Source organism: Callorhinchus milii, unplaced genomic scaffold (genome assembly GCF_018977255.1).
Source record: "Callorhinchus milii isolate IMCB2004 unplaced genomic scaffold, IMCB_Cmil_1.0 Scaffold2, whole genome shotgun sequence".
Lineage (NCBI taxonomy): Eukaryota > Metazoa > Chordata > Chondrichthyes > Chimaeriformes > Callorhinchidae > Callorhinchus > Callorhinchus milii.
The window spans coordinates 112320910-112347847 of NW_024704743.1; the positions used below are offsets into that span (position 1 = coordinate 112320910).

At 39.6% G+C, this 26938-nt stretch overlaps 1 protein-coding gene across 6 annotated transcripts in view; it reads right to left on the minus strand.

Annotated features, from left to right (window-relative positions):
• Positions 1-345: 345 nt before the first annotated feature.
• Positions 346-26938, minus strand: part of LOC103174581 (hepatocyte nuclear factor 4-gamma) — a 51267-nt gene continuing 24674 nt past the window's right edge. For 5 of the 6 annotated variants that reach the window (XM_007887013.1, XM_007887015.2, XM_007887009.2 and 2 more), the window contains 9 exons: positions 14449-14620; positions 13833-13927; positions 9702-9808; positions 7984-8139; positions 4367-4454; positions 4042-4194; positions 3152-3388; positions 1233-1355; positions 346-676 (listed from right to left, as the gene is read on the minus strand). In XM_007887013.1, the coding sequence (XP_007885204.1) occupies positions 552-676; positions 1233-1355; positions 3152-3388; positions 4042-4194; positions 4367-4454; positions 7984-8139; positions 9702-9808; positions 13833-13927; positions 14449-14594 (1230 nt within the window). In that variant the 5' untranslated portion in view covers positions 14595-14620 and the 3' untranslated portion in view covers positions 346-551. Of the gene's footprint in view, positions 677-1232; positions 1356-3151; positions 3389-4041; positions 4195-4366; positions 4455-7983; positions 8140-9701; positions 9809-13832; positions 13928-14448; positions 14621-16399; positions 16673-26938 lie in introns of those variants that run through there. The other variant, XM_007887008.2, reaches the window with a different exon arrangement.

Sequence of the window (26938 nt, forward strand, 5' to 3'; positions counted from 1 at the left end):
AGGCAGCTTTATGGTGCATTAACACACAACCAAGTATGAAATGGTTTTCTTTGTTCCTTGTTGCAGATTTAAATATGGCCGTATATGTAGAGAAAACGGATTAAAAAAAACCCGCAGCCAGGTGTAATTTATAAATGTGATCCATATCTATCAGAAACAATGATGATGATTTGCGACTTTGAAGCAAGTTTCGTTTTCTCATTAAGACAACGGCTCCAACCAAATCCATTTAAAATATTAACCTGAGATCAGAACATGCGTTTAGGAGCAAAGGGCCTTCCTGCCTTGAAATGGAATGATTTATCCCTTTGCATCCTCTCCCCAAACCCCCCACCCGTCCCCGCCCCCCCAAAAAATAACAAATAATAATAACAGTATTACCAAAGACAAAAAAATCAACACAGTCATTTATAACCAGTACAGATTGGCAGTTTCAGTTCCAGCTCATGGCTTGATCCCATTTGCCACCTGGCAACATAGTGTGAATTCCCAGTGTTTGTTCACATGTGCAGAATGTAGAATCTGTCACCGCGCAAAACTGAAGTGCTGCATCACAAAGACTTCTGCTTTGGCACTGACGGTTGCTGAGAAATAACAGAGAGCTGGTTCGAAGCAAGTTTGTACTGCTCTTGTCCTGAACCTTGTGGAGGAGAAGGTAGCGGGGTTTCTGGTGTGGCTGTGGAGAGAGCGCATGCAAAAGTCACATCAGTTTCATTTCACAGCACAAAAGGTGATTGTGACCTACTTTTACATAAAATCACATACAATCCGCAAAATGACACAATAGGGAATTCAAGGCAAAAAAAAAACACCTTTGATTCAAGACAGGAAAATATCTAAATTGAATCCCATGATTCGCTTTGATATGATATTTCTGCCTCCTGATATGACAGGAGCTCTCTCCATCAAATGCAAGTGTTATTATTATTGTTATTATTATTATCCAGTGTCAGTAGTTAGAGATACGTGTGTCTGGATGGAGAATTAGAACAGAATTAGGCTCATTTTTAATGCCACTCACTGTCGAGTTAACCCTTACTGTAAAAACTCATTCAAAAACAATGCCCCACTTGGGGTGAGGTACCAGAGGGCGACTATTGACCTTGGTACTGCATTCCCCTCCCCTCCGCCCCGATTAAACAAAAAACAATTAAAAATCCTTTAAGCAGAGGAGGAGGGGAAAACTGACAAAGTGACAAAAATGACATTCAGTATGGGAAAAAAATACTTACACATCTGCTCACTGTGGACAGCTGCAGGCATTGAGGTTATCAGAATAGTTTGTCCTGTTACTGGATCCTGGGCCAGGTGCGGGTGGTTGGGGTGGTGGAGGTGAGATGGATCATTAGATGTACCTATAAAGAGAGAGATTGTCACAAGATACAACATTGACATCATTACTTCCTGAATTTCATTCCCATTTACAGATCTAATCATTGCTCCAACTTCAAAAAACACATTTAACTTTTTATTCCACAGATGAAATCGGTCAAATAAGACCGTATAACATTCATTTGTAGTCTGTCATTTAGTTGCAGATATATATAACTACAATTATATACATATAATTCAAAGGATTTCACAAGATTTACCATAAAGTGAAGTAACTGTAAGCAACATTTTATTGTTGTATATACTGCATTTATTGTGAACTTTATTATAAACAGAATAGTCATTGGTGTGGTGCGCTCAGACATACTGTAGTGTGCTTGGGCTGCAGCTTCGGGGAGGGGGAAGGAAGGGAAATTTGCTTGAGATTCAGACAGAACAAGTGCCTTAGGTACAATGTGTCCAGAATCAGGTCCCTGACACAGATGTAACAACCTCCAAGGGTTCAGCAGTTGTCCAGGGACAACCCCCCCGATCACCCCCCACTTGGCTAGCATCTGACAACAGCACCAACTAATGGTCAAACAAGCACCTCTTCCTGTGCGAACACTGTGAATGGACTGGGTTAGGGGAGGAGCCACTGACTCCCAAGAAGGATTACATTTTTGGCACAAAAGTGAGTCTGAGTAAGGAGCAGCTTGAGAACACGTGTTGGATGCTGGAATTTGTTGGGAGTAAAGCTTTTGTTGGATAAAGTTGATGCCATCCTTCAAATACTTCCACAGTAGCACACCCAGTCGTATTAGAGTAATTTCTGAACTATTCTTATGAACTAGCCAAATGAAACTTCCACTGGAATGTTTCAACTGTGCTCTGGTGAAAGCAACAATGGTGAATTGATGGAGTTCTCACACATTGTTAATGATCACTTATGTTTCACTTCTTGTGGGAGAGTAACAATGGTTGGACAGACCTGGACTGCACAGAACAACATACTCACATGTACAATGTTTACATGTTTACATTCTCCAAGAATAAAGTGAGCAAAAGGCCTGCTTTACATTCATGTGTCATTTTTACAAAATCATGGTAGTACCTGAATTCTATTCTGGGGAGTAAAAGTAAATGTTTGGGGAGAAATTTCACACGAGTCTTGATTTACTCTATTCATGCAGTAATTCAGAGCATCCAAAGTTTGGCAAATTCTTAAGTACAGTCTTAATCACAAAACCAGTTTTCTTTAAGTTTCTTTTAAGAAAATTTGGTGAAGCGCTTTGAGGTGTTTCAATGCTGTGATCAGCTGCTATATAGATGCATGGATTCTTATTATTACTACTTGAAGACATGGCTTCATTGCAATAAATTGCAACATAAATTCACATTATAATAATGATATTAATAATCCATGCATTTGATATATAACGCCCTATCAAGTCTTCGAGACGTCTCAAAGCATTTCACAGGATATACTGTAAAGTGAATTGACTGTATATTTTGTGGACGAAATGCGGCAGCCAATTGCCCACAGCAGTGTTCCACAAACAGTCATGGATTAAGTGACCACATTTTTTTTAAAAGAAAGGATTATTACCCCCGGAAAAGCGATCCTCCAATCGACTGGGTTCCTACTTACTGCTAGGTAAACAGAAGCATGTGGAGTAAGGAAGCTTGCCCAATGTTTCACCCTGCTGGGAATCGAACCCAGGTCTTCTTGTTTGTGAGGCAAGTGCTCTAATCATTAAGCTACAGCTCTCCATATTAGTCTCCTTTGGATATTACGTGCTAACATTTCCTTGTTAAAATGAAATGAAATCAGTCGTACCTCCCAGCAACATTTCTTGGAGCAAGTTGTCAATTTTTGCCAGTCCAAACAGTTTGACAAACTGTATTTGCTCAATCATCTGCCAGGTGATACTTTGAAGAGTTGGCAACAGAAGCAGCAGCTCCCCAAACCGACCCCGGGAATCATACTGCCGGTCATTGATGTAGTCTTCCAGGCTGACCTGCACTTGGTAACGCATATTCTTAATTTTTGCCGGATTGTTTAAAGCTTTAGCATCTGTGTAAAAAAAAATTGGGGGCAGATTAAAACAAGGCCTGCTTTGGATCCCCCACTCTATCCACCCCACATTTCTGGATGGTCCTTCAACTATTCCTTCTCCACTGAACTTTATCCCTCGACTTGCCCCCTACGTCCCCCCTTTCAAAGCTTGCCTCAAGGCTCATCTCTGACCGTGCTTTCAGTCAACATTCTCCTCCTCATCCCTTTCAACTTCCCCAGCTCAGTTGCCCAGCCAGTAATGTGAAGTATAATTATGAATGTTTTGGTATGAACACAAAGGGGTTTGGGGTACTAGCCTGAACTTACACAAGCTGAAAGTTCACCTAGCCCTAGCCTATTTAATGCTCCCTCTCCCTCTCATGCACTTTAGCTCACTCACACACTCCCTCTCTCTATTTTTTGCTTTAAGCAAATTGTCGAAAATTTTCGTTTTCAGCCTTCATTTGAAACCTGATTTTCTTGGTTTTTTTAAAAAAGAACAACACTGTTTCCAAAATAAATACTGAATTGAAGTATTGTCCACAATTCTGTATAGCAAGAAATTTCAAGCCAAAATGGTCCAACAGACTTAATCTCGGGCAAGCATGCTCCTGCTTGGGTGGGCTTACAATGCTAGATTTGCTTTCTGAGGTGTGAAAATGGGTGCGGACCTGGATCAAAGAAAACAATTGCTTTCAAACAGGCGTATTCATTGTCATCAATCAGAATCTCCTGGAAAGGTTGGACCAATTCATCCAATATCCTATTTGCCACACGACTAATCTCCACCTCTGGGGTATTCCGATGTACTACATGGTCACTCCCTGCAATAAACGGAATAAGATTGTCAGTGATTGTATTGTTCTGGAAAAACTATTTCGAATGATTTTTAATTGAGAACCGTTCACTATAACTGTAGAACGTTTGTTTCATGGCATAATTCATAAACACTGATAGATATTTTGGAAAAGTAATGTGAATATAAAGACATATTACCCAGTACTAGAAGATCCTTGTATGGAATAGACCTTTTTGCTACACCGAGCAGCAAGTGTTCCCCAGCATGTGCTCTCAACAGAGCAACCTAATTTCAGAGCAACACAGAAGTGAGGATTAAAATTCACCTACATAAATCACAGTCACTGCACTTCACAATAAATCCTGTGATGCACTTTTAGACATCCTCCTGATGTGAAAAGCACTGCATCAAATGGAGTCCTGTAGCTCAGTGGTTAGAGCACTCGCCTTGCAAGTGAGAGACCTGGGTTCGATTCCCGGCAGGGTAAAACCTTGGGCAAGTTTCCTTGCTCCACATGCCTGATAATAATCCCTCAAGAAAAAAAAAATTATAATTTGGTCACTTCAATCCACGATTGTTTGTGGGACACTGCTGTGCGCAATTGGCTGCCGTGTTTCGCCCACAAATATACAGTCAATTCACTATACAGTATATTCTGTGAGACGCCTAGAAGACATGAAAGCACTATATCAAATGCAAGGATTATTATTATACACACAGATTGTAAACTACCACCCTTCAAGTCGTTGTTGACTTTGAACCAATGTGAATAAAGATCTGGGTGGGAATTGAGTGGGAATTATTACACCATTGATGAATACAGTCAGGATAGTGGATAACCAACAACAACAATAACTTGCATTTATATAGAGCCCTTCATGTGGGGTTGTGTCTCGGAGAGCTTGACCGTGGAAGAGTATGACGCCGAGCCAGGGGGAGAGGGGGAAGCTGACCACAAGCACAATCAAAAAGGAGGTTTTTGAAGGTGGAAAGGGAGGGGGTGAGGCAGAGGGATTGAGGGAGAGAGTTCCAGAGTTTCGGGGCTGAAAGTATGGCCACCGATGGTGAAGCGGAGGGGACGAGGGACAAAGCGGAGGCCAGGAAGCCAAGCAGAGCCAGTGGGTGGTGGAGTAAGGGGTAAGCAGATCAAATAAGTAGGGAGGTGCCAGGGCATGAAGGGATTTGAAAACAAAGTGAGAGGATCTTGATATTGATCTGTTCGGTAATCGGGAGTCAGTGGAGCCTGGCTAGAACTATTGTGATGGGGATAACCAAAAACTGATCATGGGTGTGACACCTCTCAAGATCTCCCGCTCCAAAAAGCATTCAGCTCCATCACTAGGCTTGCCGGCCTGCATATTGTATTTGCACAGGACAGATCTTAACTCTGATTTAAGCTTGTATCCGCAAACTGACATTCGAAGGCTGGCTATCCAAAATGGGCTAGCAAATCCAACATTAGCAGGGTGGAGGGAGAGGGAAGGGCAGACTTTGAGCGCCACTATTCTGAATGAGTCAAGGTACCCGAGTTCAATTCCAGGCAGGGCGAAACCTTGGGTAAGTTTCCTTGCTCCACACGCCTAATAATAATCCCTCCGAAAAAAACCCCAATAATAAATTGGTCATTTTCAATCCATGACTGTTTGTGGGACACTGCTGTGCGCAATTGGCTGCCGAGTTCTCCCACAAATATACAGTCAATTCACTTTACAGTATATTCTGTGAAGCGCTTTGGGACGTCTAGAAGACATGAAAAGCGCTATATCAAATGCAAGGATTATTATTATTATTAGTCCACTCAGTCTTTTGATTATCGACTGGTTGCATTGATTGCACTTAACGTTTGATAATTATCATCAGTGCTAATTATCTTAGTGCAGGTAATCCCATCAATAAAATAGTAACATTAATGCATTTGTTCATTGAACCATGGCTCGAAGCTTCATTTCCAAACCACAGTAAACTCTCTGAGTAAACTCTCATTAAATGTTTTGGTTGCCGGGGGCAAAACATTAACAACAAGAAATTGCATTTATATAGCGTCTTTCACGTTGGGAGGACATTCCAAGGCATTGACAGTCAAGGGTTTGCACCTGAGCTGGAGGTTAGATTTTGGGAAGGGTGGAGGGCCAGTAGGTGGGAGTGGTTAAGAGGCTTGTCCCAAAATGTTGGGTAGCGCCCGAGATGTTATCCTACGTCAAGGATGCTCCATAAATGCCAATCATTCTCCTGAGTGTAGGCAGTGTGCTGTGCAACTCAGAATTCATCAAACATTGCAGCAAATGGCTCTTTCATGAACGTGCCTATATATTTCCAATATTGTGCTTTAACATGAGTTTGGGAGCACTTTCCATAGAATTACTTAGAAACGTTATAGTACACAAACAGACCAACTCGTCCTTGCCAGTGTTTATGATCCACACAAATCCCTACCCCTGCGATACCCTCTCCTCTACCCCTGTATTCTCTTCTCCCTCATGCATGTGGCAAGTTTACTTTTAAATACATTGATGCTTTTTGCTTCAACCACAGCTTCCAGCAGCGAGCCTACAAATCCACAGTCACTATATTTCAGTGGTGGCCAACTGTTTTAGTCGGCCAACCAAATCATTTTTTCTTGATTGAATATTTCTTGATTTATGGCCAAACCATAAATATGACCACTCAGTAGCTATGGAAACAAAACAATGATTTAACACAGACTTACCTAGACTAGTGTGAATATTAGTCAGGCCACTTCTTGCCCCCCCCCGCAGGCCACATTTGGCCCAAGGTTGGCCAACACTGTTATATTTAATAGCAATTACCGTAAAAGAGCTTTGATGTTGCAGCGCTACATCAAATGCAATAAAGATTGTGCCCAACTATATATGTGTGTGACAGACTGCTGTAAATCAAAATCTCATTGATTTTGTTGCGCCACAAACCGACTACAATGCAGATTAAAATCTAACTCCAAACTTGACCTGACGCTAAATAGGCAACATGTGGTTGATCCGCATCTCTTTGCCCCCCCCATGTCTCTCCTCTGCTTGCTCCAATCCATCCAAAACACTCATCTTCTCCACCCATATGGAAAGTGCATGTGGCCTCTAAATCTACTCCACATGATCACCCACCCAATCCTCACCAGGCTGCACTGTTCCCTGTATATCAATGTCAAGGTCTTCACCATCTCCTACAGATCCTTCATGTCCTAGGGTTTCTCTATTTCTCTGATCCACTTCTCTGCTCACCCCCTCCACTGAGGCAACTCGAGCTTGCTCCGTGTTCCCAAATCTCTCAGGTTCACTATCGGTGACTGAGCCCACAGATACATACTATGGCCCTAATCTCTGGAGCTCCTTCCTTTTTGCTGCTCTGTTTCACCCCCTCTCTACCTGCGTCTCACACACCTTAAAACCTACCTCTTTAACTTCATCCATGGCTATCTCTCCCTCCTCTCCCCTTTCCTTGTTCCTTTGCCAAGCCCATCTTTGTAAAATGCTCAGAGTCATTATCCTACGTGAAGGGAGTTATATAAATACAAGTTGGTTTTGTTGTATTTGTACGACCCACTAATAATGTTTGTCATGTTCTGAACTCTGTGGTATAGGGAGCTGAACACAGGCCAGAAACAGGGTTGGACTATATACTTAAACCATTACCATATACAACCACATCAATACATAGATATATGTATATATATGCATGTATTGTACTAAAGTCTACACAGATCCACACATTCACAAAGTATATTCACTTTAACACTAAGTAAATGCAAACCACTAGAAACAAAAATGGTAAATGATACCAGAAAGGGGACATAGGTTACCTGATCGTCCAGTGGCAGTTCACAGAAAGCCGGAATATATTTTGCCCATTCCACTAAAACCAGTAACTGCTCTTTCATAGATTCACACACATTACTGATAGTAGCAATTTTCTTTGTGTTGATATCTGTGCTTGCCCCAGAAGCTGAGAGAGTGATCTGTTGGCAAACAAACATGGAGCCAAATTAAACTGCAGCCCAGGAAATGTTAATTGTTTTCAAAGGCAGTTGCTGTTCCCACAACACGATCCAAAGAAGCATTCATGCAGATAATTAATAAACCAAATAAGATTATTTTTGCTCTACTAGTGACTAATGTGAATGGAAATGTGCAACCCGTTGTTTGCCCTGGTTTTCATCAATGAGAGTTTAAGAGTTTAAAAGATTTCCAACTTGTTTTGTTTTAAAATAAGTTTTTTTTACTAAAAGTTTAAACGAGTCAGAAAATAAGTCAATCAAGAGATGGCATTTACTTGTAAAGGAAACTACAACCACATGAAATGAGTAGGCTTTTGCAATGTCATTTATTTTTGTGAAATGCATCTGAATTTAACTTAAAAAGTAGCTTGTTGCTATGATGGGAAGATGGTAGAAGTGTCTTCTTCCTCCGAACCGATATTGTGATCTAAGCCTTGGCTCACTATTTCTTTTTAAAATTAGCGACAAGTTTATTTTATTGTGTTTGTCCTTGACGCGTTTGCTTGTTAACTGAAGAGAAATTCTCAGTTCCACTTTGTTTATTTTTTTTCTTACATCGGTAAAGCAATCATCACAATCTGATTTCATTCAGAAATATTCAGGGTAAATCTATTGTGCTAATTCAAACTGTTGTTTCCACATTGCTCCCGGCACTGTGGATTCCAACCCATTGGGTAAACAAAGCAATGTAATATCAGTGGCAGCTTGAGTGTACTGTAGACACTTCAATCTAAACACAGTAAAAGGAAGAGAATATTATTATTAATAAAAATAATAATAAAATAATAATCCTTGCATTTGATATAGCGCTTTTCACGTCTTCTAGACGTCCCAAAGCACTTCACAGAATATACTGTAAAGTGAATTGACTGCATATTTGTGGGCGAACGTGGCAGCCAATTGCACACAGCAGTGTCCCACAAACAGTCATGGATTGAAAATGACCAATTTATTATTGTTTTGTTTTTTTGGAGGGATTATTATTAGGAGTGTGGAGTAAGGAAACTTACCCAAGGTTTCGTCCTGTCTGGAATTGAACTCAGGTCTCTCACTTGCGAAGCGAGTGCTCTGACCACTGAGCTACAGGACTCCACAAAATAAATTTCTACATTTCATATAGGGCCTTTCAAAACACTTCACAGAATTTACTGTAAAGTAACTATATTTTTCAAATGAACAAGGTAACCAATCTGTACACAGTCATCATGTCCCATATACATGATCAATTTTATCTGGGGGATTGTTGGCCAGGACACTAGAAGAAACTCCCTTCCTTTTTGGGCTATGGGATTTTCTTTAACATTCACCTGAACAAGTAGACAGGACCTTGCTTTAATTTCTCACCTAAAGCAGTGCCATGTCACTGGGCTAGTATTATTATTATTATGCACTATTTTGCTATGCTCAAAACTGTCTGCCGCTTTCACTCATAAAAAAATCACAATCACTACACTAGAGCAAAATAACTTTGAGATGCCTTCCCAAAGTGAAAGGCACTGTATCAAATGCAAGGGTTACTTTACCTGGCGAGAGAGAACCTCAGCTTGAGCCAGCGTGTTGATGGAGGGCGAGTTGCCACTCTCGTAGCTGTTTCTCCTGGTACTTATTCGGTCCCGTTCATTTTGGACGGCTGAAGAGAAGAAAGAGCAAACAAAGCCCCTGTTTCAGAATCTTTGGTCACACATTGCTGAACACCAAAAAACAGCACTGAAGCTTCAACCCCCTGTTGGTTTGACGGCTATCAATGCTTTAACATTGCTAATCACTCACATTATGTGCTCCACTGGGGTGCTGTTTTAATTATCCATTGATTTCAGCTCCTATCACCATCCTGCTTTACTGATCATCATTTTTTTAAAATTCTGGGCCAAGTCATATTTTTATTTAAACATAATTTGCCACTTCTTGCATTACATCTGAAACAGGTTTTCAGTTCTGCGTTTATGATCACTACATACTTTATCTCCCATCTCCTTTTTGCTATAATTCTGCAGTGAATAGTAACAAGGAGCGTGACCTTGCTGTTCACCACAGATACAAAGAAGCTTCAGTGGTAGGTCTCACTGACTATTAAGATCACCCCAGGTTGCCTCAGACATCACTTGCTGCATGTTGCGTGCAGTTCATAGAAGTGGCATCAATGACAACCTGACAACCCGTAAGTTCATCATTTTGTACTGCAGGAAGACGGCACGTCGGGGCCCAAAGCCGGATGTAATACAGCGCCTTGGGACGTCATCCCGACGTGAAAGGCGGTCTATAAATGGAATCTTGTTGTTGTTGTTGGTTCGTGTGGGTCCAAAGTAGAACCCCATTCAAAGCGTGGTTCTGTCAACGGCTGCAACATTGGTGTCCTGTGTACTTTGTCATGGCTTTACAAGCTACAACAATGGATGAGAGTGTACAGGACAAGAATTTTTTTTAAAAATCATTCATACGAGATGACCGTTAGATATGGCAAGCTTTGTTCAGCAGTGATATCTAGCTGCAAAATACAAGTTCAAATAGTAAATACAGTCACTACACTTCATAGAAAATCCTATGAAGTGATTTAAGATGCCTCTCCCCTCCCCCATATGAAAGGCTCTACATCAAATGCAAAAAATATTATTATTAAATATCTATTCTTCAGGTGAATTTTAAGTAGCCCCCTGGCCACTATTACAGGGAAGGATGTTTCTCCCCATTGTAATGACCAGATAATGGACTATTCACCTCCATGCCTATTTGTGGGACACAAAGTAATTGCCCTGTTTGTCCACAAAAACAGTCGCCACACGAAACAGGAATTATTTTTTAAGCACTTTAAGATGTTTCACTGTGATAAGATGCTATAAAAATCCATGTTCTTTCTCTTTCTTCAATTTCAGGAACCAAAGAACCAGAGAAATTTACAATAGAGAAGGTAATTTAGCACATCATGCCTTTACTGGCTCTTTTAAAAGAGCAAATTATTACGCCGTCCCATGTACCTGCCATTTCCCCAAACCACCTATAGATTATTCCTCTTTAGATATCTAACAATGATCCTCTTGAAAGTTAGTATGGTTCCATTCCACCTGACAGGGCATTCCACTTTCTAACAACTCTCTATGTAAAAAATGTTCCTCCTATCTTCCCCTTTGCTCCTTTGCTAACTATACTAAAACAATGCTCTCTAGTCACTGATACACCGCCAAGTGGAAACAATGTCTCCCTGTTGATTCTGTCAAAATCCCTTGTCATTTTTAAGAATCAGGCTTTAACCATCTCTCTCTCTCAATATTATGCAATTTTAACCACGGCAAAATTAGGGCCATGGAATATTTAAGGCACTTTGATTCTGACTAATTGATTGAAAAGGTTCATTTGAATGGGTGAATTGACTTATTATAAATTGTCAAACATGTAACTTGTTTACGTAAATCAATTAGAAGAGAGGAACCATGCCAGACAGAGCAGTTAGGACATTGCACAAAACCAATAAAGATCCTCGACTAAACGACCATAAAACTGAACGTCAAGATTACATCTACCTCCAGAAGAATTCAGATATCATCAATCGTCATTTTACTTATTTTCAAATTGATCTAAAAGCCCAAGTGAATGTTTATTGCCTTTCAGTTCTCATATTTGTAACATTAAATGCACTTTAAGCACTCATTACATGTCTATTAAACTATCTTTCAGAGACGTTTACTGGACAGAGGGCTGGATGAGGTCAGGACAAGGGGGAAGATTAGTGATCATTGCCCAAGTTCTGAGGTTTGCTGTCCTGATGATTAAAACTGATTGCACACCTTGGTGAACTTAATTATTAATGCCACTTATTAAACACAGAAATAAGAGTTACAAATTGAGTTGTACTTTATATACATGTCAGTCTGGCTCAGTTGGAAGCACTCTCGCTTCTCAAGTCAGAAGGTCATGGGTTCAAGCCCCAAATTAGGACTTTGAGCTAACAGTCTAGGCTGATACTCCAGCACAGTGTTGGGGGTGGACTGCATTGGTGGAGGACTTATCCTTCAGATGAGACGTTAAACCACACCTCTGAGTCAGAAGGTTTGGGTTCAAACCCCACGTTAAGACTTTGAACTCACAGTCTAGACCCACAGTCCCGTGTAGTGCTGGGGATGGCATTGCACTGCTCGAGATGTTCAGCTGAGTAACCATCTTCCTGCTCAGGTGGATGTTAAAGATCCCTTGGCACTTTTTAAAGAGAAGGGAGTTTATCCTAGTGCCCTGGCCAACAATCTCCCAATAAACTTAGGACAATCACTTTATGGGCTATTTGTGGGACATTGCCTGTGCACAAATTGGCTGCCATGTTCGCCTAAAAAATATGCAGTCATTTTACATTTTATATCATATCCTGTGAAGCACTTGGATACATTCTCCTGACATGAAAGGCGCTATATCAATTGTAAGGATTATTAATATGTTAGCTGTACCTATCCGAGTTAGGGCAATGTTATATAAAATGGAAGCAGCAACCGTTGTAAAATGTCTCATAAAATCTATATTGTTTTATACCCCAGCTAACATTCTCTCTTCCTCTCCCGAAGGTAACTCGCCCATGCTCAAGGTATCGTTCTATGGGTATTTGTCACCTTGACAGCTTACCCAATTAGATATTCTTAATAATAATAATAATCCATGCATTTGATATAGCGTTTTGCATGTCTTCTGAGGTCTCAAAGCGCTTCACAGAATATACTGTAAAGTGAATTGACTGTATATTTGTGGGTAAAACACGGCAGCCAATTGTACACAGCAGTGTCCCACAAGCAGTCGTAGATTGAGTGACCAAATTATTATTATTTTTTTGAGGGATTACTATCCCCACCAATCGATTAACAACCGGGTTCCTACTGACTGCTAGGTAGACAGAGGTGTGTGGAGTAAGGAAACTTGTCCAACATTTTGCCCTGCTGAGAATCGAACCCAGGTTTCTCACTTGCAAGGCTCTAACCACTGAACTACAGGACTCCACAAGGTTGGCCACAAGATATTGGTTGGGCTCAATGACCTATTTCCATACCATATCACTATGTAATTTTGTACAACGCACTTTTCAATAGAAGTCTCTGGATGTAAAATCCAAAGCAAGAATCCTATCTGCTTACTCCCCATTACTAGCTGTGGGACACTGATTCCACATGTACTGCTTCCTCTGCCACCTTGTCAGAGATCAGCTAACTCAGGATGGGGGGGTGGGTGCTGAACTGTATGGCTCAGCTTGACCTTAGGTAGACAGCTTTACATTATTGAAAGAAAACAGCCAGTTTCAATGCACACTAACATTGACAGCATGTCCTGCAACATTCTAAAGTGATAGATTTTCATGTGAATAATTTTCAGAAATCAGAATTTCCTTGTTTCTTTTGTCTGGGAAAATCCACCTATAGAGTTTCTATAAGTTGCAACATTTGAGAAATTAGTATGGTACATATGTTATTTCTCAACAGGATTCCTTAAATTAATCCAGTCGTGCAAATGAGGACTTCTTCTGGTAACCAGTAGTATGTTACAGAAAGCACACAGAACTTCACTCTAATCTATTCTATTCTGGAGTGAGCTGACAGGATTTTCATAGGAAAGGAATCCCATTGAGAAATACGGCAAATTAAACCCAGAGTATGTTTGAACATGGTATCGATCTAACACAGTCTTACCTTCTTTCTTCATGCCAGCTCGAAAACATTTCTTCAACCTGCAATATCTGCACTGGTTCCGTTTGTCTTTGTCCACAATGCACTGTCGGTTAAACCTGAGATTGTAACAAAACAATGAACTAATTGAATACGAACGAGAATAGGAAGAGCAAACCTCTTATTTGTAAGCATATGAACTTTAGAGCATTTTCCACTTGTGAAGACTAGTGTGAAATAAATACTGTAAACATAAATTGTGTAATAACATAAGTAATGAAACTACTAATCGTGTGTTATTGACTGCCCCGAGGTCAGTTTGCTAAATTAATTCTTACACCCTCAGCTCTCATCCTGGAGACTACTTCAAACCAGTGCAATGTGGTCATCCGTCACCTACAAAATACACATCACTACATTGTACATCATTACATTTTACATTAAATCCTGTGAAGCATTTTGGAACTGCCTCCATACCAAATACAATGATTATTATTAGTAGTATTATTTAAAACAACAATAGAAGCTAAAACATCTCTTCAGTTAAAACCAATTATTCACTCTCCTATTTTCAATCAGAGCCACTTGTCTAATGCTACGGTGAGGAGTTGGTAAGTAAAGGATCCATCATGTGGCTTACCTGCAGGAATAGACATGGTTCTTTCTTATGCTTCGTCTGAAGAAGCCTTTGCATCCATCACAACTGGAGGCACCATAATGTTTTCCTGTTGCTCTGTCCCCGCAGATTGCACACAAAGCACTAATCCCGTTGTCTGGTGTGTTCATGGTGTTTGTCTCCGCTGGAGAACTCTCTGCGAGGGCAAACAACAAACCATCCATCAAGTGATGCTTAGCAGGCAGCATAGACACAAAACTGTGAAAAAAATCTCCACACAACCAACCAGCCATCATCCAATTGTACCATTTTAATTAGCCTGTGCTCCACTACAAAGGAAACTATTTGAAATTATTATATTTGTATTCTGATAAGTTTCTTTTGCACTATCAGAAGGAAAAGGATCTAAGGATTCTTTTCCAACATCACTGAGAATTAATTTGAACTACCCTGTTTCTTCTTTGATCACACAATGGTAAGATACTCTCACCTCTCAATGTGTACAATGGCAATGTTCTGCAATAAACTCACGTCAAAATCCATAAACACGGTTTTAGCTTCAGCAAAGAGGGTGACAAAGCAGAAATCTCCTTTGCAAGTAATAAACTTGCCAATTTCAAGTCAGTATCAAAACCGTAATCTGTGTAGCATATTCAGGTTGATTTAGGAGCATGACAATCAAAAAGTAAATTAAAAGAATATTTGTGGGTTTAATACAAAAGAGAAACAATGTATTATTTTTGTACACATGTCTTCAAGCGTTGACAACTTGAAGCAGTAACTATCCAACAGGAATGACTAGGACTGGCACAACACCGAATTATCCTCTGTTTTATGACAAATAACCATAAATGATTTATTAAATGATACATCTTGTAGAATTGCCAAGAAACAGTGCTTCATTACCATACAAGCACAAAAGTACAGTAAATGGGAGACGATAAGAATATACAGTCAACTGAAAAGTATTAAGGTTGTTTCCTTTGTAAATAGTGTAATGCACTTCTTTAGAAATCACTTAACAACTTTTAATTAGATAGTCACGCTGTAACTTCCCAAGCTGTGCTGGCAAATCCTTGTTTGGACATTTTACTAAAGTAATCATGATTGATATATTTCCCTCTCCCCCCCCCCCAACTGGCTGGGCTGATGGGGGTTGGGGGGGGGGGGGAGAGGGAAAAATTGCGGTCCAGAAAGATAACAGATACAGTCAGAGGTACATCTTAAGGTAGTACTCTGAAACTGCGGAGGGGTGGGTGGGAAGGTGAGCAGAATGACTGAAAGTTCGTCCACCGATGGTGAAGTACTCTCACTTTCTCACACCTGTGCAGATGTGATGACGTGAACTACACAGTTAAACATACATTGTAAACCATTAAAAATAGTAGTCGACAGTTGAAGCTTCACGTTGACTGATTCATCAGCACAGGATCTAAGTTACCATTAGCTTCTTATCTAAATAACGTCACTCCTTTTTTTTTCCGTAGATTTTCATGTGCACCCAGTTGCGTGCAATTTTTAAGCTTTGTAAACAGCCAATCAAAAAAGTCCAAGTCTGGCACATCAAACACCTTTTGTTTCCAACGATATTTAATGGATTGAATGAAGATGGATAAATAAATGACATTTCATATCTTAACTTTTATATTGAACATGTCAAAAATGCACAGCAATAATAATAATGATGATAAAAAAAAGCAAATGAACCAAGTAATGTGCATCTGCTGATGGGACTCGTTTCAGGGTCTTGACAACTGATTGACAGGCTGCAAGTAGGCATCATGTTGAAATTTTTTTTAAAACAAGAAAGAACACACGCAATTCGATGAGGCATTCAGCTATGCAATGACTTGTTCAGAGTGCAAAGAAGCGTTTCACCACTGGCGAACAACTATTTATGCAGTTTCTTGCATTACACTGAACCATTGATCTTGATAAATAAGCAGCGTCTTGCGAGCCAACTGCTGTAACTTACCGTGAGCATTGCACTGTATTTGCATATTCTCAAACTCCAAAGAGGTGTAGGATGGGTCTAAAGCTTCACTGTAATTAGCCAAGTCCATGTCCATCAGTGTTTCAGACAACCGCATGATGTCCAAACCCACAGCTATGTCTTATAGTTCCCACTGTGAAATGGTACCGTTCACCAGGTTGCCTTTCACACATTCATACTCTTGTAATGCCGCTCTCAGTAGACTGACATACTCAGCCTGTATAACTTTATGTGGTGGAATGGGAGGAGTCCCTAGACTCATTCAGTCTAGTTGTATCAGCCTGTGGTTTGTGGACTGGAGTACCCAAATGAGGTTATGATCTTAGTGGAATTTTTAGTGGATGCTTATCTCAGGAGCTAGTTGTTTTATCATTTGACATTGAAAATGAGTAATAGATATTGGTTTTCTAATCATATTAAGGTGCTCTGAGAAAAACACTTTGGCGCATTAAAAAAACATTTACATTGGATGAGAAATTTTAAGTAAAGGGAGGCATTGCCTATGATTAGTTCACGATACCATCCATCAGCTATTGTGTTGGTAGCAGATTTTGAGACTGACTTTTGTTGAGTTTTGAGAATCCATATGGAGTGAAAAATTATTTTATTTAATAGATTCTAACACGTTGTTAACTTTGTGAAGAAACATAGCAATTTTCCACATGTGTTTAAGGAGTTATCACTGGTGTGAATCCCCTCCCTCTCCCCTGACTTTCAGACAATAGTTATGGAGTCCTGAGGCATATTGGACCCACAAGCAAGAGGACGGGGTTCGATTCCCACCCAGCTGGGATGAAACCTTAGGCAAATTTTGTTACTCCACAAGCCTATTTACCTGGCAGTCAGTAGGAACTTGGTTGTGAGTCCATTGGCAGTTCACTTTTCCAGGCATAATAATCCCTCCAAAAAAATGGATAAATAAGAATTTGGCCACTCAGTGGGACACTGCTGTATGTAATTGGTAGCCGCGTTTTGCCCATAAAATATACAGTCAATTCACTTTCCGGTTTATTCTGTGACACGTTTTGAGACGGCTCAATGACGGGATTAGGCTCCTTATGTGGAGTCCTGTAGCTCAGTGGTTAGAGCACTCGCGTCGCAAGTGAGAGACCTGGGTTTGATTCTCGGCAGGGAGAAACGTTGGGCAACTTGCCTTACTCCACATTCCTCTGTTTACCTAGAAGTAGGACCTCTGTTTTTAGTCGATTGGCGGATCACTCTCTTGGGGGTAATAATTCCTCCAAAAATAAATAAATAGGTCACCCAATCCACGACTGTTTGTGGGACGCTGCTGCGCGGATTTGGCTGCTGGGTTTCGCCCACAAAATATACAGTCAATTCACTTTAATGTGAAGCACTTTGAGATGTCTCGAAGATGTAATAAGGTGCCATATCAGAGGGAAGTATTATTATTATTATATCAAATGCAAGGATTATTACTATTATGTCAGAAGCCAGTCCCTGATCTTCAGTGCTACTCTCTTTGTCTCCGATTAGTGGCCGCCATTGTTGTTTCTAACATCATAGAGCAGATTTGGATGCTGCTTCCCAAGGACCCATTGCACCCCTCTACCTGCACTACATCCAAGTAGAATGAAGCCCATTTGATCCAGTGAAATGGTCCATTGACATAAAACTGGATCATGACAGATTGTGGAAATGCTAAACATTGAAGCCTTGTCGGGCGTTGCTGCCAGCAAGAGCCAACATTACAGTTGAAATTAAGAAAAAGTGTGTGGAAAAACAACTTGATACAGTGCAAGTGCTGGCTTCTTATCACTTTTATTGCATGAACGTTTAATGGTTTAATAACCATTGCTGCATCGTTAGGTATCTCTCCTGGCGACACAGTGTGGCATGTAAGCAGGAAACAGGAAACCAAAAATAGAAATAGAGATTAAAAAAAACTTACTATGTTTAAATACTCTAGTGAATAACACACTCTAAAGTGTGCGACAGGTCAGTGATACATTGGAGATTAAAGAATTTTGATAACTGGTTGTACTTCACTCGTGTTTCTGTTACCATCTCAGCCCCCTTAAATTATCACAGCTTTATCGGAGGGGGGTGGGGGGGCGAAGGAGGATCAGCCGCAGGTCTGACACAGGCAGAAACCCATCACCATGCTTAAAGTATCTGAACCGTACTGAGAATTCTGCCTAAGTAAGACAATTTCTCTGTGTCTGGAATGGAATCCAATGCTAATAATAATCCTTGCCTTTGATATAGTGCCTTATCACATCTTCGAGATGTCTCAAAGCACTTCACAGAATATACTGTAAAGTGAATTGACTGTATGTTTTGTGGGCAAAATGCGGCAGCTAATTTCACACAGCATTGTCCCACTGACATCATTTGCGAGGCAAGTGCTATAACCACCGAGCTACAGGAATGTACTCTCCTCAAAAGGACGCACCCTGCTTATCTAATTCAAGAAAGTTTTAGGAGCCAATTGGCAGGAACCAATGTTGGGAAACCAAAGAGTGCGTGCTGGATTTTAACCAGCTAAAAATGCCTCGCTTGTCGTATTGAGCATTGTCTGGCAGCCTTCCCAGTACTGTCCAGCTAGGATCACTCTACCTGTTAGGGCTTGCGTGGTTAAATAGTGACAATTGGGAAGAATCCCTACTCCCAGGGGCTTCCAGTCTGTTCCTTCAAGTCCTACCAAATGAGTCAGGCTGGCTAGTCTGTGATAATAACAATAATATTAATAATCCTTCCATGTGATATAGAGCCCTTCGTGTCAGGAGCACATCTCAAAGCACAATAGAGGATGTACTGTAAAGTATAGCGACTGTGAATTTTGTAGACAAAAGCATCATTAGCAGTGCCGTGGAGTACTGCGAGCCTGCCACAAACATATTTCTAGCCTTTGAGCGTAACCATACTACTACCGTACTAACCATAGTACCCCACATGTATTTACTTACGCCAAAGGAATTCTCAACGGCTGTTTGTGGAACACTGCTGTGCACAGACTGGCTACTATGTTTGCTTTTAAAGTCACTACACTTTGCAGTCTATCCCATGAAGCACTTTTGAGACATTTTCCTGATGTGAAACATGCTATTTGAAATTATTATTATTTCTATTGCATTTTACCGTACGTTAAACACTGTGATGCCATGACATTTCTAAGTTTCTCCTGCTGCCAACAATCCCCAGATAAAATTGGTCCTTCATTTCATAGCGGTTTGTGGGACATTGTCGTGTGCAAATTGGTTTCCACATTCATCTACAAATATACTGCACTTTAGAGTAAAATCTTTTGAAGTGCTTTGAGATACATTGACAATGTAATAAGATGCTATATCAAATGCAAGGATTATTTTTATTATAATACTCATCTTATAAATAGTAAGAAAGAACTTAAATTTTTACAGCATCTAATAACATTCTGAAACATCGCAAAGCACTGTGCAGAAATTACTGTCAAATGCAGTGACAATTGTTTGTCAAAACATAACAACCATTTCACTCACAGTAAAGCCCCACAAACATGCATGAGGTGAATGAATGATTTTATCTGAAGTATTGTTACCAGGAGAAGAGTAGAAAATCTATTCCCTTTTTGACTAACATCATTGGATTTTTACCAATGAACTAAAGAACAGGCAAATGGGACTCCATCTTATCTGAACGACAGCACCTCCAACACGCTGCTCTCTGCCACTGGACTATTAGCTGGGACTATAAAATCGCATTCCAAAGTGGGGTTTTTAATCGACAATCCTCTAACCCAGAGGTGAGAGTCCTACCAATTGAGCCAAGCTGATATCTGTTAATTTTGTCTCTGAGGACAATACCTGTGCATGTGTTTTTTTTAAAATAGCAGTTATAGAACCTATAAGATTCAATACATTTGATTCTAGATTTACTCAGTTTAATAATGTGATGTTAAAACAGACGTTAAAACCTATGCCTGCCTGTTCAGGTAACGCTAAACATTCTTTGGCACCACTCGAAAAGAGAAGGATGTTTCTCCAGGCTAACAGTCCCCGAAATAAAACTGGACATTCACTTCAAGGCTGTTTGTAGAACAAATTAGCTACTTATGTTTGTTTTCAAAGTCACAACACTTTACAGAGTATCCCACGAAGCACTTTGAGACACTCTTCTGTTGTGAACGTTGCTATTTGAAATGATTATTCTTTATGTCACACTTTAGAGCGTCCAAAGAAATTGGCAAATTGTTGAATTAAGTTTTACAACTTTGCAATTCTTTTTCTGTAGTTCTTTAAAAGATCTTACAGGAAACCAGTTTCAAAATTAAGGCTGTAGGAATTTGCCAAAATCCGAATGCTCTGAAACGCTACATAAATAATACATAAAAACCTATACCCAGGTGGAATTTCTCCCCAACTGTATCAGTATGTCCTATCAAGTCAATTCTCATACAGGTCTCCTTTTGCAAACTGATTTTTATGATTTATTCATTATTATTTCCATGTATGGGTGGGATGCATGGAACTCTCAGTTTGGTTTGAATATTCTTAAACTTCGTGACGGGTTTCTGCACGTTTCAGACACCCGGCTGACCAAAGAGAAATCCTTAAATTTCATTTGGAAAACAAAAGGATGACAGCTATTGATTCCAAGTATCTTTAGTACTTAACACTCATTTATTGAAAAGTTCTGAATGCTACTTATGCAGCTGAACTTGAGAACGTAAATACATTTTTAAGTCTGACTGGATAATTCCAAAACCACTTTGCACAACTTGCACTAGAGATTGTGAAAAATGCTTTCTTCAGAAAATATAGATAAGACTAGAGTTGCAATCTACGGTGTCTTATCTGAATTCACCCAGCACTAATACACGAAACCAACAAAACTTGGTATATCTTATCTCTGTAACTATTAAATCTATACACATTTACCATTCAAAGCTCCCCACCCCCCACCACACTCAATTTTAAAACCAACTGCTGAACTAATAAAATGTAATGTCATCCTCAAGGCTACATTCATCAAAAAAATCTACCAAGAAAGAGACCAGTTCATAATGTTAACAAATGATCACATCTATCTGAATCGCATACAGCCTGTACCAAAAGAATTTGTTTTCTTATTACATGTACTGCAAGCCAAGTGGACTAGTGCTAGCCAGGTAGTTTAGTGCTAGTTAAGTGGTTCACTGAAGCCCAAGTGGCTACGACTAGCCAAATGGTTTACCACTAATCAAATGGTCCAGAATTTTAGAATCATAGATATCTACAGCACAGGAGGTCATTTGGCCCATTGAGTTTGCACCAGTTCTCAGAGCAAGGTGTTCAAGCACTCCGGAATGCTACCCTGTGTGAGGGGCGCTATATAAATCTAAATTGTTGTTTATTCATCCCACTGACCTGCCTTATCCCCAAATCAGTCATCCAGAAACCAGATACCAATTATTAGTCGATTGGCAGATCATTTTTCTGCGAGCAACAATTCCGTAAAAAAATGTTTTTTTTAAATTGGTCACTCAATCTACGACTGTTTGTGGGACACTGCTGTGAGCAATTGGCTGCCGCATTTTGCCCACAAAATATACAGTCAATTCACTATACAGGATATTCTGTGAAGCATTTTGAGACGACTCGAAGACATGATAAGGCGTTATATCAAATGCAAGGATTATTATTATTGTATTAATATTATAATCCCTTTCAAGCCCCTAGCTTTCATATACCTGTCTACTTCCCTCTTCAAACCCACACCGGCCTCTGCCTCTACTACCTTATTTGGCAGAGCATTTCACATCCCAGTGATTCCCTGAGTGAAATAAATTCTCCCAAACTCCCCTTTCACTCTTCCTTTGATTAGCTTATAACTATGGCTCTGAGTCACTGACTCCCCGACCAGTGGAAATAGCTTATCCCTATTCACCCTGTCAAAACCCCTCAGAATTTTATGTAACTACTGCTAGCCAAATGGCATTCAAAAATATATTCACAATAATGCACAAATGAACTGTAATGCATGGAGTTGTCAACACACATATCGTAGTGCACATCAAAGTGAGTGAAACTCATTAGCATGAGTGCATTACCCCTCTATATATGCATCAGCGCACTCATTTTAACTGACATGTTCTATAAGAACAAAAAGCAACTGTAATCATATTGACTTAGTCTGTCAATGTAGATTAAGGCACTGGTCTGTGCTTGACATATGGGGGGATATTCCACCTGGATCTAGATTTACTCAGTTCAGAGTGTCCAGAATTTAGCAAATTTTTTAAATACGGTCTCATTTTTGGATCCATTTTCTCACACATTTCTTTTTAAGAACTACAGAAAAGCAACTTCAAAGTTGAAACTGAATTCAACAATTTGCCAAATTCTGGACTCTGAAATGCTACATTGTAGACTTTCTCTCCAGTAATATCCTTCCAGGTACACCAGCCTGCCACCTTTAACCTACTGATGGAAAATATCCTTATTGTTTGTGTAAAATAATCTTGACCTTCATCTCAAAGTAGTTCTCTATCTATGTAGTATTATTTTCTTAGAATGTCATGTATATGGCGGACTTCTGTATCAACCCAAAAACATGCATGAGTTTTTAATGTGTGTATTTATACACCACATATATTGGTACATGTACACTGGTATAAATGTATTGATATACAAAATATGGATGCTGTTTATAATACAGTATTATCAATTATTTGTGGTTATGAATCTGATCTCCATTAACAGGATTTGACAGAGAATGACAACTACTTCCAATGTATTTTCAGTCACCATTAGTATTATAAATTGGTCACCCACTCTATGGCTGTTTGTGGGGTGCTGCTGTGCGCAAATTGGCTGTCGCGTTTTCCCACAAAATATATACAGTCAAACTTTACAGTGCATCCTGCGAAGCACTTTGGGACATCTCAACAACATGATAAGGTGTTATATCAAATACAAGGATTATTATTACTATTGGTTTTCGTTCGGGAGTTTTATTTTTTCCCTCGTGAATTTTGTTAAGAAATGAAAGTAAGGGAGTAGAACATTTCCTGTTCTTTCAACTGTATATGCATGAACATAAGCAAGGTCAGATATGAAATAAAATAAGACTCGTTTCAATGACTGGTCTGGCTTTATTTGCATTCAATCTGTGCTGCGTTGTATTGCACCAGTGAGACTCTTCTGAATCTAATACCAGTGATGAATAAAAACTTCCATTCAAACAGTGCCTTTCACAAAAGTCATCATTTCAACATGCTTTACAGAGATGGACTGGAAACAGGGGGGGATGGTTGGATGGAATTGACCAAAGACAGTCAAAAAGGTAGGTTTTTAGAAGGGATCTGCGCCCAGTCTGAATGTGATTGTTCATTTAGTGTTAACTAACACTCAATGTGTAGTCAATTCATGTTGAATAAGAATCGGTTTGAGACTATCCAAACTTATTTCACTCAAGGCCCACAGAAACATCAAAGAAGATTTTATCCTTCAGTCTGGGTTGGATTCAAGGCCAGGAGGTGAAAGGACAATGTTCTAAATCACTACACCACGCCCCTTGGACTCGAATTTCTATAAATAGCAGTTACAAAAAGCCAGTTTGCAAATATTTGCACAGGAGCCCAGCTAATCATTCATTCACCAACAGCACCATGCACCTGAACTCTACCATGCTCACCACCTTCAAAGCTCTGATAGGTCAGACAGACATGAAGAACACACCTCCTGAAGTTAACACTGCACTGTCATGTCTACCGACTGCAATTGACTTAAACTTAGCATTGCTGTCGTGTAAATCTCTCGCCATCTTTTCTTTTTCAAAGTTTATAACCAGAACAAAAATAGAGAAATGTTTTCTTAAACACTGCAATTTCTCCCCCCCACGCATAATCCCTGAATTGCCGACAAAAATTTTAGACTCAAAGAACAGAAAGTCAGGCAATTTGTTTGATCTGAAAAAAATGATCAGAAGAAAACACTACTATTTAATCCCTTTGTTTGCCTCAAACAGTTACTGCACTTTATAGTAAACTCTGTGGCGTGCTTTCAGACATTTTGACGACAGAAAAATCACTATATCAAATCGTATTAGTGTTATCATTATTATTATACTTCAGTGACCTTCATCTAGTTGCACTATTGTATGCCACTAGAGGATTCAAAAGTACAACTTGTAAGGCCAAGTCTTATTTAAAGCTGTAACATCTGCCTGCACCACAGCAGCAATCTCCTGATCTGAAAGCAACAGATGACACATGTGGAAGACAAACTGTGCATTTCAACTCAATACAGTAGAATCCCGCAGGGCCCAACATTGAATTAATGGAAGAATTACCTTCACTACCTTTGACATCAATCATTCTTTCAAAATAATTGATGGCAACAATCAACAATAACTTGCATTTACATTGATAGCGCCCTTCACGCAAGATAGTGTCTTGGAGCACTTAAATCCTTGAGCTACATGATCAAGAAACATTCCTTATACTTCACTGAGGTACAAAAGTTACCTTCTCTAAACATCGCTTCATTTCTGAAATGCTGGTCATTAGGATGAATGATATTGCAAATAGGTCAGCTTTAAAACAAATTAGCTTCTTAATGCTTACTTATAAATGCTAATTTTATGACTCTGACATCTAACATTTGCCACACACTCCCTTAGGTATTACAGCAACTAATTCACTGGATTATTCGGTGTAATAACACAGGCTACTATTTTTGCTGTGTAAAACAGCAATATGAGAGAATTTACTTACGTGGCTAACAAATCAGGAAAAATAGAAGCTAAATCAAATGGACAGATTTGTTTATGCTTACCAGTTCACAAGATCCCAAGATAGATTTGGATGAAGAAGGCTCTTTGGCCCACTTTTGCCCACAAAATATACAGTCAATTCACTTTGCAATATATTCTGTGAAGTGCTTTGAGATATCTCAACAACATGATAAGGTGCTATATCAAACGCAAAAATTATTATTAGTAGTAGTATTATCTTTCTTTAATATCCACCCTACTGATTTCGCAGCTTCAAGCTGCTTTTTTACATGACTCCAGTCTCCTGCCTCAGAGAACCAGAAATGAAACAACGTTTAGAGAAAGTAACGTTTCCACCTTAATGAAGTATAGGGAATGTTTCTTGATCTGAAGGATTTAAGTGTTCCAAGACTCTTTGAGACAAATTTTCAGTCTTGTAGCTCAGTGGTTAGAGCACTTGCCTCGCAAGCAAGAGACCTGGGTTTGATTCCCAACAGTGCGAAACCTTGGGCAAGTTTCCTTACTCCACACGCCTAATAATAATCTCTCAAGAAGAAAAAATAAATTGGTCACTTCAATCCACGTCTGTTCGTGGGACACTGCTGTGCGCAATTGGCTGCTCCTTCGTCCACAAATATACAGTCAATTCACTTTAACGTATATTTTGTGAAGCGCTTTGAGACGTCTAGAAGACGTGAAAAGCACTATATCAAATGCAAGGATTATCATTTGTTATTATTAATTACACTCTGGGTAAAGACATACCTCCTTGTGTCTGTTCTGAAATGCCCTTTGCAACTATAAACCCATGTCTTCTTGTTCTAACACTAACTTAGTGGATCCTAAAGTTTTGTTCAGAGTTTATTTTTACAATCCCATTTAAAATGTGATATACCTCTATAAAGTCCTATCTGAAATATCTACTTTCAAGACTGAAGAGCTGTAGCTTATCTAATCTTTGTTCACAGATCATTTTTCTAACACTGGGGAGCATCCTCGTTTCTTTCCTGTGCACTGCCTCTAGAGTCTTGGCAAACATCACAGTGTCACAGTGACCAGAACTGCATGCAGTACTCTAGGTGAGGCCTGATCAGAGCACTTTATAGCTTAAGTATGACATCTCGGGATCTGAACTCACTGTTGATTAATTATTGGCTTCAGGTACACACATAATTTAGGAAAATTCCACCATTATCTCTGCCTCTCAACTTTATCATTATGACATTAGTTAACAAAACACCAGCTCTATATAAATGGGTTAAAATATACATTTATTCTATTTTGTCAACTAGATTTAAATTCGGTGACAAAGCAGTCATATAAATAGAGCCATTGTGTGACAAATGACATTACCCACAAACATTGTATTCCTTGATGTTACTGATGTTGCAGTAAAGTCAATCCGAGCTTTAATTGAACAAACAGCCAGTCAAGCACTAATTAATCCAATCATAAAACCAATCTTAAATTTCAAATAATTCAATATAGAAATTATTGAGGAGGAAATAAGCAACATCTTATTATAATGGACAGCTTGCTCTGAGGGCCAGTGCAGATGCGATGGGCTGAATGGCCTCCTTCTACACTGTAAGTTAGTACGATTCTGGTCCGCTAACAGTGGGAAGAAAGAAACAAGAGCCCATTTGATGTTTCTCAGCATTCTATAAACAGCACAGAAAGGAAGCAATCTTCATAATGGCACCTCAGAGATGCCGTGTTACTTAACACATCACCTATCATTTCTCTTTGTGTGTCCAGTGATAGTATTGGCAAGGATAGGAATACTGTAGGTATAAGCTGGTTGAGTTCCTATTCCGCAGGAAT